This window comes from Anthonomus grandis, chromosome 4 (assembly GCF_022605725.1).
Source record: "Anthonomus grandis grandis chromosome 4, icAntGran1.3, whole genome shotgun sequence".
In the NCBI taxonomy this organism is placed as follows: domain Eukaryota; kingdom Metazoa; phylum Arthropoda; class Insecta; order Coleoptera; family Curculionidae; genus Anthonomus; species Anthonomus grandis.
In genome coordinates, this window is record NC_065549.1 from 21,320,746 (window position 1) to 21,343,991 (window position 23,246).

A 23,246-nucleotide genomic window follows, 5' to 3' on the forward strand; every position below is an offset into this window, starting at 1 on the left:
CGAGGGGAGGGGAGACAATTAAGAGCAGCACCGTATAGACCGATCCATTAAAAATATTCCAGATTTAGACAGAAGCAGTAATACCGCGCTTACCATATCTTAAAAAGGTAGACTTTTGCCGATTGGCACAGTAGCCAAATTTCAAATAAAAAAATCAAATATATGCAAATAGTTTAGCAATTTATTTCTTGTTCTAAAATATATAAAAATTATGTTCTCTTTAACATTTAAATTAACCTGGAGCCTGTGATTTATAAGCATTTTTGTCTGACCATAACTATAATAGGCTAAAAAAACAATACTGCCAAAAATCATAGTTGTTATAAAATTTAAAATGAATAACTGAATAACTAAAAATATATATATAATGGTAGCACCTTAAATAATTATTTTTATGAATTTTTAAAGTAATTGTGCTTGCTTTAATAACATGATCTGTGTATAATGCATATATACCTCAATTTCCGATTCTTAATCAACCGCCCCACATTATGAAACAAAACTGAATTAACAAATTTGATAAAATAAATATCTAGTCGGTAAACTAATGTACAAGTTGTCTCCTAAATAGTTGGCCATGGCCAAGTTGATAATGATCAACAAGATGATGTAAGTATTCGTATATTTAAATTGACTTAAAGATATTGTTTTCAGACTCACGATCCTATAAAGTTTAAAAATACAGTACTCACAGACAACTCTTTAATAATAACTGAATTACAAATAATACAAGCATATAAAGAATTCTTAGTACTTAGTACTCCTCTTCTGATTCATCATATTCATCTCCTACATCTATTTTTGATTCTTCCGGATGTTGCGACGCGACGTGTTGCTGTAAATATGAAAAATCTGCGAAAGTATCCGTACAATGGGGACACTTAATTCCCTCATGAACCCGCGAGTGTACTTCAACGGCCCCGAGGGTGGTGAATCCTTTTCCACACTTATCACAAAAACAGTTTTCTTCTTCCTTGATTTTGTGTTTGCTCTTTAAATGGTTTCTTAAAGATACTTTTTGTCTAAAACTGTCACCGCAAAAGGTGCATTTATGTGGTGCTTCATTGGTGTGCTGTCGCAGATGTGTGGTTAGGGCGAACTTCGAGGAATAACCTTTGCCGCAAAACTGACACATATGCGATCTTATTTTTAGGTGTTTCATTTTAATATGGTTCTTGAGGTGAACTAAAAATTAAAAAAATAAGAGTTGTAATAATTAATCATATTTTTGGAACAACCGCAATTTCTTTACATTTGAAGGGTACAGAGAAGAACGAAGGGAAGGTCACTTTTATATCGTCAAGAAATTTGGATTTTAAAGCAAATTCGGCGTTATTAAGCAACATATTTAATGAACTAGTAATTAAAAATAACTACTCGGTAGTAACATTTGGTTAGAAAGCCTTAAAAACTACAATACAATTTTTCCCCATTTTTTCCCTGCACCGAGTATTTTTATTAAACACGATTTTAAAGGTAACAATGATCGCTTCTTGCCGGTGTCGACTGCTAATTTTAGTCTGCTGAAGTTGACCTTCATGTTTTTTAATTAGTTTTTGGTAAACATAGATCTCGTCTTGTTCACATTACAAAATGTGAAAGACATTTCAAAAAGGCTAAATTTACAAGAAAGGAAAACAACTATTGTGTTATTTTTACTTAGAGTAATTTGGTTTTAGTTTTAGCATTAATCAGTAATCATTTAAATGCAGTATCTGCAACTCACGATTTAAAAATTGTAGCAGAATTTAGTATAATTTTATTTTCCTTCTTTTTGAAATAAGTAGAGGAGAGAGATGTGGTGAAACCACACTGAAGGAAATTACCTACTCTTAACTCACGTACACGCCTTTATACGAACAAAAACTTAAAAAGGATACGTTATGCGGCCTGATTATTCTTAAACGGACTAAAAGAAATTGACAATTTATTTGGTATAGTCTTAGAGTTATTACGTTCATCCTAGGAACATGCATTATTTTTAAATAAATAAAATACAAAGTAATATTTATCAAACTTAGACCGACTAAACGTGTTCCATAATAAAATCGTATCCAGAGATTAAGTTTTCTTTATTCAAATTAAAATTATTAACCAGGAATCGTAAAATATCGAATGCGAATTTTAGAATGCTGTTAAGAAAGAACCTCTATGTGTTCGAATTTTTCTTGATAATTTGAATATGTTGATATATTCAATATGTTGGGTTATTTTCTTATTACCAATTCATAATTTATTTAAAAAATCTTGTTATAATCCAAAAAATCGCTTGCGGTTAATGTTTTGACTCGACTAATTTTAATAAAACTTGGAATTTAGAATAATAGATTACTCAAAACTCTAAATATACTTTTGATAAAAACTGAGATGTATCATGTAAAATAATCATATAATAAGTTCTGTACACCTTGCATAATGCTGTAATTGAAGAGGCAAATCCTTTACCTGTAAAAATCGTTGTTTTCAAAAATTGAGTGAGAACAGAGGCAGAAGCTCAATTTATTTGAAGATAGGTTATTACATAAAATTATAAAGGATGGCTAAATGAAAACGAAACGACGACCATGTCGGGTTCGTAAAGATTTTAAAAAGAAAACGCTCCAACACGTCAATTTAGATTACCAGGGGGAAACATTTTCATAGTATAATACCACCCCCATCTGCCATCCCTTAGCCAGGATGGAACTAACCTCAAAGATTTTAGATGGAATAGTGGGTCAAGTTATATCTTGTTGAAAAGGCCTTTCGATTCTCTTTACAGCTATACCTAGTTTAAAGAATTTGACTTCAGCTGTTCTTAAACTATTGATTATTTTAACATTTAATACAGTTTTTTGGAAAATAATCGCAATTCTTTTTCAAACAATTAATCATACATACAATTCATACTAACACTAGTCCAATAAATGCTGAAAGTGGCCACCGTTAACCTCCATGCAATAATACAGATTTTGTTTAAATCAACGTCGCACAATTCGTAGCATATCAGGAGTTATCCGGATCGATAGCTTCTTGTAATAACCTGAGGTACATATCCCCATCAAGATTATCGGGTATAAAAAATGGTCCAATAATATGATCGCCATAAATGCCAGACCAAACGTTTCATTTTTAAGAATGCTGAGTATTGTGCGTGATAAATGTGTCGTGGTCCCACGAATAACAGCAATCACGGTTTACAGTGCCGTTAGAAAGTCGTAAGAAAAACAAAAATTCATGTGATAAACCAATGTTAAACACATAATTGGGATTAATTAATGCTCTTTCACTAGTTATTTCACAAAACTCCAAGCGCCGACCCTCATCGTCTTCATTTATTTTATATACCTACCAGCTTTTTTTGTAGGGATGGAAATCATGAGTTTTTAGAATCCCTTGTACACCCCGATTGATCCCAGAGACAGAAGCTGTCGAGTGCTTAGTGTAAAATCCATATTAACATGTCCCAAGACCGCAACCTTTACAGCTTCGTTCCTTACCGGTTTCTCAGCATTCATTTTTTTACTGGTCAGCGATCCTGTTTCCCTAAATTTTGTAATTAGTTCTATGACATACTTTCTTTGCACGTTTCTGTTTTATTCACGTTCATTGAAATGTTCCGATGTTCGAAATGCATTTTAACTCCATTATGATACCATTTTGACTATTACTTTGTTTAACACGATAAACTAAAAATCAACAACCCGATTTCACTCTGTTGAAGTTGAACTGACCTCTAAGTGACATTATTATTTATCTTTTGGTTGTATTTTGACATTCCTGTTTTTTCCCTCCTAAACGTCGACTTGAACAAAATCTGTATTATTGCATGGAGATTAACGGTGGCCATTTTCAATTAATAGTTTGAAAAAGAATTGCGATTTAATACAGGTTTTTCAAGAATATTTTTTACTTTTCTAGTTCTTACATTTCCCTAAATAAATATTAAAACAGTCAATAGTTTGAGAACCGCTGAAGTAGAATACTTTAAACTAGGTATAGCCGTAAAGTGAATCGAAAGACCTTTTAACCAAGACATAACTGGACCCAATATTCCATTTAAAATTTTTCAGATTAGTTCCACCTTGGCTAAGAGATGACGGATGGGGGTGGTATTATACTCGTATTATGTGGATGCTAATAAATATATAATTCACAAGGCAGTCATTTAGCTGGCTAAATTTTTATGCTGGGAATGAGAAGATAACAAAAAAATACGATCGTGTCAATTTGAGATGCAGTATATTTCGTGTTACTTTGATTTAATTTATCAAAAAAGCATTTAATTTACTTATTTTTAGCCTTTCTTAAAATGTTATTAATAATACTTGTGTTAGTTTTTCTCAACGTTAATAAATCATCTACCTAAGAAAAAAAAATTGTTCATTATTTCTCTTAAAAGTTTCCAACAGTGACTTAGATCATTTTCCCCTCTGCTCTTCATTTTTAAATTGAAAAGTAATTTATTTTCCATAAAGAGTCAATACACTGCTGAAAAAAAAACCGTCCCGTGATTTATAATAACCTATATATATACTCTTCAGGTGCAGACAAAAGAAGCCAATAGTGAAACAAACTTGTCAACCTAAACAGTAACTAACTGTAGGGAACAAGATTAAACCTGCTGAACGGAGAAATTCATGTGTCAAATACGTGTCGTTCCTCGGATGAGCTTTTGTAACAAGCAACGTCAAGGATTTTGATTGTAGCTCAATACCCCCATGTTACAAATCACTGTAAAAAAAAACTTGAACGTGAGTTTGTATATAATATGGCACTCTCCAACTCTCATTAAATGTACTCTTTTTAATTCTACTAAGAAAATGTCTGAGAAAAACACGACAGAAATTTCCGGCCGCGTTGGTTCAAAGGGGAACCAACACCCTTATCGATAGAAGGTATTCTAGTTGTAACGACAGAAACTGAGGAAGAAGACATTAAAGATAACGAGGACAAAGAAAATTCGGATGACTAGGATTAAAGTATTCAAATCATTGGAACTCTCATTATCAGATAATCATTAGTGTTATTCTTGTTTATTTGATAAGTTTTCGCGTTTAGCGACATGTGCCTTGAATTTATCAAAATCAAATATATAGATAAGATTACAGATAATAGATAGAATAGATAAGATTATGTAAGATAAAGAGCATTACATTTTATGTACAACTCTCGTAGTATTATAGGAGTAGATTACCATAGATAGCCTTTAGTTTAATTTTTAGTGGCCTAATATATTCATCATGTATATGAATAAACTTTGTTCTTCAATGAATAACATGCAACCATTGTGTTTATTTATAAGCCAATTAAGTAGTAATTAAATTACGAAGATGGTGAAAACCCTGAATGAGAAGTAAATTAAAGACAGCATATGGCATTAGTAAGAAGTTGTCACCTGATTCGGCAATAGTGTGATTCCACAAATTGTGTATAGAGTTATTTTAATTTCTTAATGTAGTTCACATTTTCGGCGTAAATTATTCTTTTTGTTTTTTTTCTTTTTTGTAGAAGACCATATGTCTTTTTTTGGAGGACGTTGAATTCGCTAAATATGTTTTTTTATATCCAAGCTCATTTTTTACAGCGTGTAATGAGTATATTCTCCATCTCTCTATGTTAAGTAAGTAATTCTATTACGCGAGAATTAAAAATTAAATCATAATAAAAAATTCTGATTTCTTGACTTACAGTGACCACGGTCTGATTTCTTTTCGAAAACAACTGACATAAAAGACGAAATTTCACAATAGTAGAACTGATCAGTTAACAATAATAAAAAAGTACAATTATTGCGTTACTTTAGGCAATTACGCTTGAAATGACTACAACGTTCAGCAAATGGTTGTAAAAGAGTAAATAATTGTCTTCATTGACTATGATACGTGGTTAAAAGTCAAACAAAACCTCATCGGACACGTATTTGGGACAATTTTTTTAAAATCTATTATAACATAACTTTCTAAAAAAAAATTATTTGCTAATAATTTTTAATTTGTATTTTGGCACAGGATTTTGCCGTCCGGCATTGCGGTTCTATATCCCCCTCCTCCTAAGTACCTTTCTATTTACATTGTTTTTATCAAAATCTGCGATGAAATAGAAGACCGTATCGCTAGCACTCGCACTAAAGTACCCACATTCTAAAAACTTACGTAAACAACTTTAACTCTTCGAAACTTCACATACTTATACATATCTTTTGTTTTATTTTTTCTTTTATTTTTCGGAAAGCAGTGAAAATGAAAGAAAAATACTTACCTCTTGAAAAGAAGAGTTTTCCGCATGTTTCACACTTTACATTCTTTTCTTTTATATGGACTTTTCTCTTATGAATCATTAATTTGGACCTAGTTTTAAAAGACAATCCGCAATCCTCGCATACACAGGAGTACCTATTTTCATGGTACAACACGTTATGCATGTGAAAACTTAACTTATTTTTGTACGTGATATTACATTCCTCGCATGCGGTGGGTTCTGTTTCATGCGCCATCATGTGCCTTTTCATGTAGCAAGTTCTGACCTAAACAAAATAAATAATTTTTAAATGTTTTAGAAATATGGTTGTGAAAGTAGGTACCTCTTTATTACAAACGTCGCACATTTTTACTTTATGCTTCGAAATGTGGTTTTGATATTGGTTTCTATGAGCAAAAGTTATGTTACAAATTTTACAAGATTTAGTTTTTGGATCGCCTGGGTAGTCGGAAGAGGCTGGTTCTACTGCCTTATGCACCTCGTTTGTGTTTTTGTCGACATAGTCCAAAAAATTGGTTTCATGTTCAGCATCTTTTGGAGCATTATGATTTTTGATGAATTCTTCTATTCCTAAAAAAATATTAATCCATTATTATTTAGTTATCCCCAAAGAAAGTATTACGGCGACTGACGGTAATAGACAGGTGTTTGGAAGGTTTTGGGTTTGCTTTGGTTTGGATGTCAAACTATTTCCTACTAGGATTTAAAAAATTTATTGTAATTAATAGGGTTTTCGCTTGTTTACCTTTTGGAAAAAAACACCGGATTCGCATAAAAACTTTGTATCAATGTTAAGTTCTTTCCGGAGAAATTTAGTTTTAAATGAACCTGTCAGTTTACTTCAGAAAAGTGAATACCTTAAAGTTAAATAGAAACAGATAATTAAAAAGATAAATAAACAAGGAAGAACCAACTTGTCCTTAATTTAATTTGGCTATAGTAAAAACAATACTGCAGGTCATACTGGAATAAAATGGTAATGCTGGTAACCTATGCCCGTTGATTAAAGCATTATAAAGCCAGAGGAACGAATTAAAATTTCTTGGGACTATAAATTAAATAAAGCTTTAACATAAGTATTTATTTACTTTTGTACTACAACCAAATATGTAACGTTGAAAACACTAGCCTTATAATATCCTTTAAAAAATATCTTAGGTTTTTTTGTCACGTTACTGATATGTTTATCCATTGTTATACACTGGTATTTAACTTATTTGTGAGAACCTGCTCAGTTTTGCTATATGTACCGCAGCATATGTTTGACAAGTCTGCATAAAATATTATAATTACAGTTGGTTTAATTATATGGTGACAAGAATTCCTAAAATATAAAAACTTTTTTAAATATATATTTTAAAATAGTTGTTAAATTTGCAAAAAAAAATACATAAATAATTCATTTACTGAATATCCCTTGTATATTTTGAGGTTTGTTACCAAACAATATAAACGAATGCACGTAATGAAGGTTCATAATGATCAATTTGGAATACGTCTTGATTCTGTTAATCGACAATATCAAATAAATATTTTCATGGTAAATGAACAGAAGGAAAGTAAAAAAAATGTAAAATTTTAATAGTGAAAAAGAAAACTAGCAAAGAAAAACCGTAATTAAAAAAATAATTCTTGGTCTCTAGTTTTTACAAACATAATAATAAACGGCCAACAAAAGTATAACTGAAATCTGCTTTCGGCTTTTAAATCTACATATCAAAATATAGGCAAGATAAGCTTTATTATCACGAGACAGGTGTCTCAAAAGATGGTAAAATTGTACCATAGTTTACTACAAAGGCAAATGAGTAATCTGCTTAAAAAAAGTTAAAGTAATAAACTAATCTAAGACAGGCATAATCGTAGACGACAACAAGGTTCGTGAATGAATTATTGAATTCAGTGAATTTCTCATAGCAACATGCAACTTAAAAGGATCAACCAAAAAGATCAACATTTAAAAAATATATCTGTCAATAATAAGCCTCTTAAATTTGTGTATGTGAAGCCGCATTTGAGGGGCCTTATACTTAATTCCCAATTAAAATTTGAGCATCATATACTATTTTTTTAACTTCTTTTTTTATTAGTTCCTCTACCTAAATGAGTGTGATTAATTTATTATCTGTCAATTTCTACACTTCGGCATTCTGAAGTCAGAATCAATAACAGCATTAAAGTTCACACATAGTAAGTCTGTATCTTTCCTATAAATCCATATGATCCTTGGCCAGTTTTTCATGAATAGCAAACATCAAAATTTCCTAAATAAACAACTTTTAATCCATAAAAAGTCACAATCAGGTTTGTTCAAATTAATTTCTTCCTTAATAAATCTTACAACAACCCCGATTTCTAAATTTTAATTATAATTCAACGAATTGCAAAGTAAATAATTAGATAAACGCCAACAAAAAAAAAACAAAACAAACTTAACCTCATTTTGTATGTGGCGCCAGCCAAAAACTACTTGAACATAAATCTTTTTGTTTCAAGAGTGGAAGGCAATGCCAGGAAATTAAAAAAAGTAACATTTAATTACCCTTACATAAAATGATTTGTCTGAAATTTAGCCCTCTTACATACATATGTTCCGCTCACACCTATATCGTTTTTCGATATTCGATCTGGTTACCTTAAAATTTATTAAACTGTAAAGTAATTACCGGACGTAAAGTTGGCAACCAATTCTGTTCTGATTAAAGTGAAAGCCAGCCTCGACAGCTGTTCAGGGTAGTTAATATTAACAGAGCCAATAAGTAAATTCAAATGGTTCTCCATAGGTGTGAACTTTAGAAGATTGAAAGGCTAGAATTAGCATTGCCGTGGAACTATGGGCAATTTGTTTGCTTGCAACATCTCTGATGCAATGATGCTAAATGCTTATGTAGAAATCGCAAAAAATAACTTTATGATATCATTAAAATTTGTCACCTTAATATTTTATAATTATTATAGATTTCTTAAGAAGTTTTTATTCTTCTACGTTCATGATGATAGTATTATGATGTTATGACAGTATCAGTATTTACTTTTGAAAAGATCGGGCTTGAATCGCCTTTTGCCTATGCCAGCATAAACCGCACAAGTTTTTAGTAACAGTTCACAGAAACCATAAAATCAGACCTTTTTTAACCAAAAACTAAAAAAAAAACGCACAACTTCACAAATGCCGAATGTAAACACAAAGCTGTTTGATAAGATGACATCAGTTTTTGCTTGTGATATTGCCATTCCACCATTCACTTTTTAGAAAATAAAAGATAATATTTTTTTTGCTTTGAAGATGTTATTTTTGTGGTTAGAATAAAATATATCTATTTCTACTTTTTATTTTTAATCTAAAATCTAACACCAATAAGTTAAATTAACATTATTCTATGCGTTGATATATAGCTGAAAATTGCCTCTTTTGAAAATCTGTGTAAACTTGACGACAGAGAATCAATGAATATGTTTGTGAACAAAACACCCCCCTTGCCCCTGTGCACATGTTGAACGCAAACAAAGTTGTAGTGTACTAATTCTAGTCTTTCAATGTTCTAAGGTGCGAACGCTATAATTATCTTCTCTTCAAAAGCTATAATTATTACCTTTAGCTTGATCTATGTCAATCTTCAAAGTTTCCTGTAGTTTTTTGTGGGCGTTATATTTGGATAAATATTGATCAAAGTCGAATCCATTCTTGCTGCTTTCTTCTTGCTTGTAAATTCTTGAAGACTTTTTACGCTGCTGTCCGAGCAAAGCATCCACAGCTTCATCAAGCACAAATGATTTGGCATCTGCAGCACTTGTATGATGGGTATCTCTAATATGCCTGGACAAGCTACTTTTATGATACGTTTTTCCACATAAATGACAAGTTTTCAAATTCTGCTCTGGTTTAGGCTTTCGTAGTTCGGTATTTTGCGGCCGTTGACCATTTGAAGACCGCGTAATCTAAAAAAGAAATAATGATAATACGAAATTCGAAAGCATAAAAGTACTTTTTTAAGAATTCTTTTTCTTTCTAAATGGTTTGCCAAAAAGTGGCATCTCTGATATATTACATTTTACTTCTGAAAATATATTTTTTATTATTTATTTGCCAAATTTAATATTAGCCTATATTGTTTCTTTTTATAACATTTTTTTATGATTTTTTTACGTTTTATCGATATTTAATAAGAATTTCTTAGGCATAATACCTATTATTATTTATATACAGATCTTTTTTAATATTCTTATACTTTTTTTAAAATTTATTTTCCTCTTTAAGTGGGTAAAATTGTTGAGGATTATTTAGTTAAAATAACTTTTTCTAAAGCTTATTATTTTTTTTATTTGTTACCGCATGCTATATGTGCACATTATTATTTTTTGTCTTTCTTTTACCAACTTTCCATATTAGTTGCCACAAATAGAAATAAATATATTTTTTATTTATGCTTGGTTAGTACTTTACTAAAACTCTACTAGTTTAAAGTGAAAGTCTACTTTATTTGATTACAGACTGCACAACTATATTGTAGTATATGGTGGTGGACTACTCTATTAATTCATAAGAGTATACATGTAGTTTTATTTATTTACAAGTTGTTCAACCTCCTTGTCTAAATCTTGTAAAAATTCAAAACCATCTTTTGTAAGTATAAGTCTCAGAGTTTTTGATAAAGTTGATAAAAGGATTTGATTATAATTTGTTGGTGGCTAATATTGGGAAATCTCATTTCTTGTCTCATTCTATGAGAAGGGTTGGCGTTTTGACTTTAATTGCATTAAAATTCATGATAATGATGTTAACCAAATGTGTGGAGGAAATGAAATATGTGGTTGCTCTTAAAGGGAAACCCTTAAAATGCGATTTTAATGTGCAGTATATTTGTGGGAAACTTCTTACAAATTAAAAGTTAGTCGTTAGGATTTATACATTAATTTACATTGTTCAAGAAACAAGTGCTAGGCTAAAAGCTCCTAAATAATTATACAATGTTTATGTAGGACTCATACTAATCATACTCTGTATGAGTAGAAGTAGTTCTATCATAGTTAAACCTTATTTTAAGCACCTTATTTTGTATTACTTGAACATTATTATGTACCACATACAGGTATAACAGGGAACATTATTATGTACCACAACATATCTTATATGTGATAAGATAAAGTTATTATAGATATTCATTTTTGTTTTATGTGTTAGATTAGAACTTCTACTTTTATATATACTTACATGGTATAAGAGAATAATTTTTTTTGTTAGTTTATTTATATTAATATTTAAAAATTGGAGTGCCTTTATTTTTTTAACTCTTAAGGAAATCGCCAGTAGGAAAAACGGTATTTATTAAATCTGAAATAATATCTTTAACATAATGTTCTAAAGTCATTAAATCTAATAATGTTACGTTTCAATTTTAATAAAATGAAAAATACAAAATAATTAGAAAAAATCTAACATTATAAAAAAATAATAAATTTTTTATAATCATATTAAAACTTAAACAATAAAAATTCATTCAGAGTATAATAGGGTCTACCAGCTAGCAATACTTTAATTTTAATTCTAAATATTTTGAGGGAAGGTACGGCACACAAATCATTTGGTAGGTGGTTGCAAATCTAGATGGATGTTGATGCTCTCGTAAACAATGGACCTTTTTACCAATGATGAATGAGGTTTAGCAATTTAGAAGCATTTCGAGTGATATAAGTGATATTATTAGGCTAATACTTGTTAATATAAAACAAAGACCATATCTCCTCCTTTGTCTCTATCAAAGTATAGTAGACTGATTCTAAAGTTTTCAGTACTTACATACAAAAACTCCGGAGCAAACTTTAAACAAAACTGAACTGACCAATAACATGTAACAAGTTAAAATACTACGTGTGGTCTTGATGCTGTTAGAAGCAATCAACAATAACATAAATAATAATTTTAAGTAACCAATATTTTATTAAAATTGTTAAATTTCATTTTATTTTACTTAATTGTTAATAATAATACATAAGCCTGTATTTATACAGATCTTATTGTAGCTTTAGGACGCTTGATAATGAAGTGTAACTAGGAGACTCTAAACTAGTAGCCATTAAAAAGATTTATGCGAAGATCATGTCGTGTTTCATTTATGATAAAACATTTGTTTTGAAGAAACTTAGTAATAGAGTTGGAATCATACCAGCACTTGAGCTTTTAAAGATCTATGAGAATATCTTCTATAACATTTAGTTGGTCAAAGTAATGCCATAAAATTGTGGTGTCGTCTGCAAATAAGTTGAACCTCCTAATTATATTGAGAGATGTAATATCATTTATTAAAAAGAAAAATAGTACGGGGCCTAAAACTGACCCCTGAGGAACACCCTAATGATTCTCTAATATTTCAGATGTAGAAAACAACATTAAAACCCTTTGGCAACGGCCAAGCAAATACGATTCGAACCAAGTATGCGATAATTGACAGCCAAAACCTTTTAAAAGATCACAAAAAGCTGCTGCCTATACTCCTACATTATTAATGCCTGAATATAGTCCTTCCAAAAACTGAAAAATAGTGTCGTTTGTACTGCAATACTCTCGGAACCCAAATTGAAGAATAATTAATATATTGTTTAAATTAGAAAGTAGAGAGATGAGTATCATACCCACAGCTGCATTTATTGGAGCTGTCAAATCTGTGGGATTGAAGAAAAATACATTTTTAAACCTTGCACAAATTTGACAGAAGCCCAAGAGAATGAGAAAGTGAATGATATTTTTAGTAAGATTTTCAGCTATAGAACAATAGAATTCAGTCCGAAGATAATTTACACTCATTAATGCTCGATGTAAATTGGCTTTTCTTATGAGTATCATTTATTATTGACCCACTCTTCTTTTGTTTGTTATCAAGATATTTAGTGATAATTAGTCTAAAATAAAATCTTGTTGTTTTTTGAAAAATTGATGAACCCAATGTCTTATAAAATGACCAAAAGGAAAACAATAAATAAATAAATAAACCATTTTGGTAAATATATTTTTTACATTGCAATGATGCATTTAATATAATAGTTTCAATACTATTTGCGTTAATACTATAGACTAATAACTAGTCAATGCTATTTTAATTATTTCAACTTACCCTTTTATTACTACTACTTTGCAAAGTAGCAGCCTGATTTCCTAGTTGTTCATGCCTTAGTTCATGTCTCCTTAGACTACTCCTATGGAAAGTTTTTCCACAATATTTACAAGATTTCCCACTTTTTACTAATTCTGTCATCAATTGCTTTTTATTTATAAACTTTATTTTTAACCCTTTATCATTTGACTTCTAAAAGTAAAATATATAAACATTTGAAACAATATAAAAAAAAGTATCTTCTTACTTCAATGTCTTCGGCGTTTTCATTCTTGACTTTTTCTTCAAAATCTGCCTTGTTATTCAGATTTAATAGGTTACTGATTTCTGTAATATCAATAATTTCTGGTTGTTCTTCTTTTAAATCACCTGCAATCTCCAATGTAGTAGTTGCATTGTCAGCATTATTATCAATAGGAATTTCTGGCAGAAATACTTCTGTAACAGGTTGCATGGTCTCAACATTTTCGTCTTCTACTATTACAACCCTAGCAGTCTTAGGAATTAATTTAAGTGATATCTCAGTGTTTAATGGATCAAAAACACTATGGTTATCATTTGGTTCTACTGGGGCATTAAAGTCACTAGTGTGATCTGTATCATCAATATTGTGAGAGTTTGTTTCTGCTTCTGCTACCAATTTTTTATGTGACAAGATAATTTTCTTCCTTGCATAAACTGCATTTTTAACCTCCAATGCACATGGCATACAAGAGACTTTTGGAAAATCATCCCTATGAGAGACCTGAAAATAATTATTTAATATTTATTATTATTCCATTTCAAAGTTTTATCACATTGGATAGCATAATTATTTTTAAATTCATTTCAATTTTTATTCATTTATTTATTTCAAATTCAAATTAGAGAGTGAAATATATTGACACAAAAAAAGTATATGAGCCTTTATCTTCAATGAATTTAAAATTTACTTAAACTATTAATCATTAATATTTTTAAAAAGAAGCAATGTATTTTTAGTTTTAAACTTATTTACATGCAAAAATATTATTATACAGGGTGGCCCATAGGAAAATTCATTTTTAAGAAATTCAGTAAAAAATAACGACAATGTTTTGGTATTATTTATTGACTGTAATATATAGAGAGTAGATGGGAATTCATGTTTAAAAAATTAAATCGTCCAAATGATGTCCTCTGCAATGACGGCACACCTCCAATCGTGTACGGAAATTTTGGAATACCTTAGTAAGGATTTCTTGTGAGATTAATCCAATTTCCTGTCGGATATTGTCCTTAAGTTGAGGTATAGTTGTAGGATTATTACAATACACTTTACTCTTAAGGTGTCCCCATAAGAAAAAATCAGCTGGAGTAAGGTCCGGACTTCGAGGAATGAAAATTGATATAAAAAACTTGAAATATCGCCTCTGCATGAAATCAGTCTTCTGCGGGCAACATTTCTCTTACCACTTCAATACTCAAGTTGCAAGTATGGTAGGTGGCTTCCATCTTGCTTAAACCACGTATTTATATTATATTGGTGCGAGTTTTGCAAATATGGGGCTAAAAAATTTCTTAACATTCCTGTGTAGCGTTCCGAATTTACAGTAATGGCTCAGCCTCGATTTGGAAGAAAGGTCCAATAATTCCCCACTTAGCAATTGCAGCCCAAACAGTAACTTTCGGAGAATAAAGTGATTTTTGATGTTTCACGCGCGATTCGGAACTCCAATAACGACAGTTTTGTCTATTCACAAATCCATTTAGATGAAAGTGAGCTTCATCGGAGAAGAGCGTATTCTCAAAGGCTTGAAAAGTATCCAACATTACATTTGCAAAAGTCATTCTTGCTTCCAGGTCCGAAGCTTTTAATTCTTGGACTAGCTGGATCTTATAAGGGTGTAGTTTCAAATCGAGATGTAACATTCGTTGCAGACTCGTCCTCGGAATCATTAGAGTTGAAGACCGTTTGCGAGTCGACATTGTTGGTGTAGCTCGTACCGATTCAGTCACCCGTTGATCATTTTGGATGGTTCGTGTAGTCCTTGGTCGACCTTGAGCTCGAGTTTTCTGTATTGAACCAGTTCTCTCAAATCTTCTAACCCACTGCTTAATTACATTTCAACTGGGAGCCTCATTAATGTCATGCAGTCTAAAATGTCGACCGAAAATTTGACGAACTACGTATCATGATTATTCTTATAATACGCCCGAACGCAAAAAGCACGCTGCTCCCCCGTGTACTGCGGCATCGTTACTAAATGCCCAAATATGAGCTATACGACGGTTCCACTGTCGCATTTCTCCCACTACATAAGCCCGATCTACGGCGCAACGAAAAATGAATTTTCGAATGGACCACCCTGTATATTTGTTTCCACATTGAGTGCTCTGATATCATAACAAATGGCATTACATTTGGCACCAGATAATCTTTAAACACAAATGATCAAATTCTTTACAAAAAATACAAGCCGACAAAGAAAAACCATAATTACTCAAAACCAGATTTACAATAGAAAAATAATAACAATTAACTTATAACACCTAAGTTATTCCAATTAACAGCGCATTATAATATGGATTAACGGATATTATTTTTAAATTGGTCCAATGGTATTTCCACGTTTTTTAATATAAAAATTGACTTGAAGTTTTGGTTGGAAGTAAGTTTTGGTTATACAACCCCCAAAAACAAATACCATATCATAACCTTAACTCTGTTAGCGCAAATATTAATCTTGACATGAACTGCCAACATCCAAATGATATCTGTTTTTGAAACATTATGATATAATGAGAATTTTGATTGAATTGAACTCGATGCAATGTCTAACAGTGAGGCTCAATGGGAAGACCAGATACATTAAATACTCCAACATTACATTTAATTGATATAATATATATATATAAATACCAAGTTATATATATATTATTAGTTATACATATATATATTTATATATATATTTGTTTTTGACATATTTAGGCACATTCAGGAGATTGGAATAACACACAGGATATAAGCCTCCCATCAAGATCTAAAAGAATATATTCTAATAGACTTTTCATGATCTGAATTGTGCCATAAAATTGTGGTATCATCTGCACACAAAGTATATTTCCCTGTGATGTTTAATGAAGCAATGTCTTTTCTAAAAAAAAATATAAAACTCAACATAAAATTAATCCCTGAAGTACACCTGATTCATCCAAAAATATTGCTGATCTTTGTGATCCAATAAACCAAACCCTTTGACAGCCACTAGACAAATATTCAAATCAAGGAAGTGCTGCAACCTGAACCCATAGTGATGAAACTTGCTTAAGAGAATATGTTGATTGACACAGTCAATATTTTTTGACACAAAAAGCCGCCGCAATTACCTCACCAATATTTTACCCGAATAAATACTCTCCAAAATCTGGAATATGGCATTCGTTGTTGTTAGTTTTTCCAAATTCCCGAACTATATTTATAGCTAGACCGTTATCTGATGATTATAATTATGATACACAGTGTGTTACTATTATAGTAAAAAAATTCACTTGCAGGCTTACTTACTTAAAAAATAATCTTATAAACATATGTCCAGATGTGCAATTAAATACATTTGCAAGACTAAATTTAACAAAGAGATTTCAGGCTGTAAAAATTATTGAGAGCACTGCACTAGCTTAACTTTTTCTGAATGGATAGAGGTAATAGTTGGAGTCCCACAAAATAGCAGACCTGGTCCAATTTTGTATTTGATTTTTAGAAATGTGCTTTATACAGTACATTGATTGATTGGTATAATAGAAACAGTCCTTGCTTGAGTAATACAAAAACTAAGTTTCCAATGTTTATTCCTAGAAGGATGTTAGTTTACTGCATGAATACATATAAACACACAAGTCTGGTTCATAAAGATTCCTCCAAGTTTCTAGGCATTACAATCAATGAGCACCTCTCTATAGACAACCAGATTCAGACTGTGTACTCTAAACTGTATTGCAGAAATGTTGACGTACTACCGTTTAGGAAATTTGTTGATAGGAATATATTCAAAATGTTTTATTATACATCAATTTAATCAATATTAAGTTATGGGCTGATGGCTTGGGGAAACTACTGGTAGTTTGCAAAGTTCTTGTTTGCCAGAACAGAATTAGTCGAACCATGTTTGTGGTTCTGAAAGGATTTAAACAATTGCTGAAGACATTAATTACACTCCTCCTGTAATGTCTTCAGTAATGTAATGTCTAGAATTGAGATGAACTGAGCAAGTTTATATCTCGATAGCCCCATTAAGACAAATTCAGAATGAAGCAGGAATTCCATCCTTCAAACTTTTCAACCACTTGCCATCCTAAATAAGAAGTAAAAATGTGAATATGTTTTTTTGTACTGTAAATGAGGCCATATCTGCATTCTGTAAGTGATCTTACTTTTAGAATTTTTGATGTATTTTGTATTCTTTACATCGTATTATATTTAGTTTATTATAAGACGATAGAAGTTTTAATACATGACTGTTATGTCTATGAAAATAAATAATTTAATGCAAATCTTGTGATTTCTCTGATTCACCCTTTATTTAAAAGAAAAACAATTCTTACACTAATTGGGATTTACATATTAGCAGTTGCATTCCTGTTGTTTAAAAACTGGGATAAGTACACAGTATTAGTCCTAGGTATCCAGTCAAGAACAAGGCAGAGTTTACTGCTTCCATCTGTATTTTATCTGATTTTAAGGTACCTATAAGATATTGTTATGATTTTATTTTATGCTATATTTTGATTCTTTAGCTTTGTTAACAATGTTTCAGTGTGTTGATAACAATAAAGTATACTTTGACTCTGGATCCTGGACTAATAAGGGTTGTAACTGATTTATGACTGCTATTTGTAGATAGGATTAGGATGGATAGATATAGAATACTTTTTATCTATTAGTTTAATTTTTTTCTGCTGGTTTATTGATTTTTTTTGGCTTTGTCAATGTCATTATTGTTCATATATTGGTAATCAAAAAATGCCCACAAGTTGCATGAATAACTCAATTGGTTTTCACATATACCAGCATGAGACTAGAAGCTGAAAACACTAAATAGCACAGGCTGTCGAATGATACTTCACAGTTTCATACCAAAGTCAAAGTTTTTTTATACTAGCTTAACTGTTGATCTTTTTGTAATATGTTTAATCAACTCTGATCTTAACTTATTGACTTATCATAATTTTTTGGCCATTCTATTATTTAATTTGACTTCTATAGTGTTTTATGTGGTGCCTGAGCAATTTAAATAATTTAATGAAAAATTTAAAAAAGTTTTTACTAAATGATGTCACTTTCAAAACATTGCATTGCAAAAATTCTCCTATATAACAAGATATTTTACAAGAATATTTTTCAGTTTTAGCATACTTCACAAAATTTTAAGTTTAGGTCAAAGATATTAAGAAAGTCGATGATAAATTATGGTTTTTACTTGGAACTTTTCTTAATGGAATGAATTAAATGCATAGTTTGTTCTGAAATGTCACTCATTAGAAAGAGAGTGAACGCAAAGCACCCTTTGAGGTACAGAGACTTCAACAACACCTAAAAGCTCCGCCGTGTCAGTCAAAGAATTTACAATGTTATAGAACAGAGCGAGATCTAACTAAATACGCCTAAATCAAATCAAATCCAATCAAATAATGCTTTATTCGTCTAAAACACCAAGGTGTAAAAAATTAAAAAAAATTAACAGCACAACACAAATATACCAGTAAGAAATTAAAATCTAAAATATGTCCATTATTATTGCTTAAGCAGTACTTACATTAAAACTCAAACAATAGACAGCACATAGTGTATATCAAAACACAACTAAGTTCAAAAATGCTCTGTGAAGTTATCCTCCAAACTATAAAATGCTTTATGAAGCAGGATTATTTTTACCTGCTGTCAAAAACATTTATATGTATGAATCTTCCGTAAGTTCTATCTTCCTAGTTGTTAATGTTAATAACTTCATGTGCTCATTTATAAAATTCAACAGAGAATCAAGCTTTAAAGCAACAAGATGTAAAAAATATGTTTGAACCCTTTCAATTCTGCTTTTATAGACCTCATAGCTTGGAGACCAGACCAAAGACCCATAGGATCATACAATGGAACAGTTTACAGATTTAAAGCATTGTACACTATTAAAATCCGCAAGTATGCGTTTAACAAAACCAAGAAGCTTTATAGCATGGCTCGATATGTGATCAACTCCCAAATCTTCACTTTTTAAACAGGATCGGACAGATAGCTACCAATTCATTGCAGAGGCCCAGGAACTTCCAAGCCCCCAAGCTTACCCAAAAGTATATATAGTAAGAACAGGGTGTTAGAAAATTGGGTGCAAATATTTTAGGAGCGTATTGTTTGAGTCAAAATAAGACTTTTTGTTTCTATAAACGTGTGTCCTAAAAATCAATCAATCAATCAATATAATCTTTATTGTCATAAGAAATCTTGTTGGCAAACAAAAAAATTAACAAACCATAATATAGTAAGAATACAACAAAACTAGATTTAACATATAATACAAATAAACAAATTACAATATTAAAATTCAAACTCAAATTTACATCTACATCGATAAAATATTAAAACTTTAACATTAAAACATGTTAAAAAAGGACACATTTAAAATCTCTCTGCTAAAAAGTCTCCTATTTCATAGTAGCTTTTTGCAACAAGCAATCCTTTTACACTTTTTCGAAAGAGCTTTTTATTATAAATCTCTTTGATTACTGCAGGAAGATCATTATACAGCTTTTTACCATCGAAAATAGAAGATTTTTTGATGTACTGTCAGGTATCAGTAAAATTACGTCATTGGTCTTCTTCTTACATTGCTGTGGTTTCTATATTTTTGGTGAATACAGACAAATGGATTCCAAAATAAATAAAAAAGGCAGATTTTTTATGAAATGAAAAGTTCTTTGCATGAATCCCTCGCACCAATTTTGCAAATGTATTTGATAGCCCTTTTTTGCAACACAAAAACACTTTTGAAAAGTTGGTCACAACATGCACCCCAGAAACATAATCCATACCTAAGATTTGATTAAATTAATGCAAAATAAGTATTTTTGGCAACACTAAACTCAATGTCCTAGGACACCACCTTAAGAGCATAACAATTTGACGCTAGTTTATTGCTTAGTAGCCTAATATGGCTTTCAAATTTTAATTTATTGTCTATGTCTATTCCCAAAAATTTATTTCCACTCAAATTATTGCCAATATTTAGAGTTACAGTCACACCAGTTTTTATCACAGCAATGTTCCTATGTATTCTTTCATTTAGATTTGCTCTGATTAGCACTAAGATCATGCCACAGCACTGTTGCATCTGCTAATTGAGTAAATTTACCTATTTAGACTTGCCATGTCATTCATGTACAGTAAAAACAAAATGGGACCGAAACTGATCCCTGAGGACACCATGTGTGACAAATTGCTCCCTTGACAATGCACCATTTACAGTTACAGTCTGTGACTATCCCCTAAATATGAAGCAAACCAAGGATGAAACAGCCCTCTAAATTTGTACCGCTCAAGCTTCCACAGCAGCACTCCATTGTCAACACAACCAAATGCCTTGGTCAGATCACAGAATACCCCTGCAGCAAGCTCCCCATTGTTGAGTCCCAGATATAAAGACTCTAAAAATTAAAAAATGACCTCTGATATTTCTTTGTTCTCCTGAAACCCAAACTGCTCACTCAGAATTATATTTTTTTGCATCAGATACTATACCATGCCTTTGGACAGGGTTGAAAGCAATGCTGATGGGTCTGTAATTAGAGGGAGTTTCAGGATCACCACCCTTATGCAAGGGAATAACTCCTGCTACCTTAAGACATTCTGAAAGGTGCCTGTAGAAAAAGATTGGTTTATGGCATTTACCAAAGTATCTAATGCCACATCAGAAATATTTAAGAAGTGCTGACCAGTTATTCCATTGTAACCAGAAGATTTATTTTTTTCAATTCCTCTTAAAGTTGATTTCAGTTCTACAAGATCAACAGGTAAGAAAGAGAATGAATTTTTTTTTGAGATAATTATTATTAGCTTTCTTAATAATTCCTCTATAAGCTCTATATGTGTTAAAATAATTAACAAAACTGTTGTTATTTATAAAAAATTTGCGAATATTGTGCAGTGATGTGAGATATCTTGCCTTTATTCCCATAGTAATCCAATTCTTTCTAGATTTTTTCCTTAATGTCCTAACTGGAAATGCATTATTGAAGTTCTCACATAACATTTTGTGAAAGGATTCTAAGGGATTGGGAGTAGTCATAATTCTCTGCCAGTCGCACAAGCAACTTAGTTGCAAACAATATGCTCTTAAAATATCTGTACCAAATTTTGTAACACCCTGTATATGTTGTAGTTCTGAAAATGAATGAATAGATGAAGATACTTAGAAGTCTGATTAAAGATTTTAAAATTCTGACTCACTCTATCAAATGCTTTCTTAAGGCAAGGTTCATAACTAAACAACTAAATGTACCAAAAAAAAAACTAAAATTCATTCCTCAATTACCATCATACATTGTTTCATAGTGTTTTATATACATATATAATTTTTTTATTGTACTGTGACACTGTGGATTTTGCATTTTAGTTTATTCTGCAATAATTGTCTTTCACAGGTTCCTTTTTATATATATCCAACATTTAAATTCAATTGTATTCTATCATTCATTCAATATGCAACAATCATGTAAATAAAACCAAGGTAGGGTAAGTAAGGAAGTTTGCTTCAGCATGGCTTTTTTGTAAAGCATCAATATTTACATTATTTTTATAACCTTGTAAGAAAATGGGGAACCAATATCCAGACTAAAAGTGTGTTTAATATAGCTATTTAATTTGCTACTTCTTAATATATATTTACATACCTTAATTCTAGTCAACAGGTAAATCATCTTCGGAAAGTCATCTTTAAATATTTCAATATATTGGGTGCAATTTTCTAGGCAAAGCCTGCATCTTTTCGTCCTAGGTGACTGCATAATGATATTCTTTTACAGGGTATGTTGTTAACTACTTTAAGCTGAGGTCATAAAACCCCCATAGTTTAAACTTCTTAAAACTACCAATACCAAAGAAAACAAACAATATTATGGGCCTATAAACCATTAACACAATTGCAGGCAGTAACTCTGTATTTCCTAAAGGTTATGCTAAAAATCTAAGGTAAGAAATTAAACCAAATCTAATATAAAATGGGTAACTAAGAAGAATACTACATAAAACTGAAAACTAATTAACAATTGAGATTTTAGTTTTTCAACAAATTGAGGTTTTCGATTTTTTTTAGGCTGAACGACGCTGACTGCTGACGCGAACTAGAACTGCACTGATCTGACATATAACAAGAATGACAGCAATAACTGTGTGTGGTCCGTAAGTCACCAGCTTAAAGACCAGTTTACAAGCTGCCGAATCTCAGACTGAACACACTGTTCCCATTAGTAGATTTAAATTTGTATTGTATGTACTGTTTCCATTGACTAGACTTAAATTTGTAAAAGGGCTACAAAGTACAAAATTAAAAGGATTAATTTTTGCAATTTTCAATCCCGAGATTACGAAGATTGACTAGTTTATGAACGTTATTTTATTAAATGGAATGGCTATTAATAAAATAATTGGCAATAATAGCGTAATTATTAAAATAAAGCAAACTTACTAAAAATAACTAAGATATAAAGATTGTAAATACGATATTTTCTCGGCATGACCATTCTTTAAAGATATTTTTTATTTACTTTTCATGACTGATCTATGCTATCGATAGTAATGAAATTATCCCTGTATTGTGAATAGCTTCCGTAATTTTTTTAATAAATCTTATGAAATTAAGATAAGCAAGAAAGTAAGTAAACGAGACAGCT

The 23,246-nt window shown here is 30.9% G+C and overlaps 1 protein-coding gene across 1 annotated transcript; it reads right to left on the reverse strand.

The window, feature by feature from the left end:
- Positions 1–688: 688 nt before the first annotated feature.
- LOC126735391 (zinc finger protein 91-like) lies at positions 689–22,712 on the reverse strand. Its single transcript, XM_050439360.1, has 7 exons — positions 22,248–22,712; positions 13,597–14,094; positions 13,350–13,541; positions 9,834–10,179; positions 6,563–6,810; positions 6,241–6,505; positions 689–1,185 (listed from the first exon to the last, which is right to left on the reverse strand). Exons 1-7 carry the CDS (start codon positions 22,359–22,361, stop codon positions 755–757), a joined length of 2,094 nt encoding a protein of 697 aa, XP_050295317.1. The 5' UTR covers positions 22,362–22,712; the 3' UTR covers positions 689–754.
- Positions 22,713–23,246: the final 534 nt, after the last annotated feature.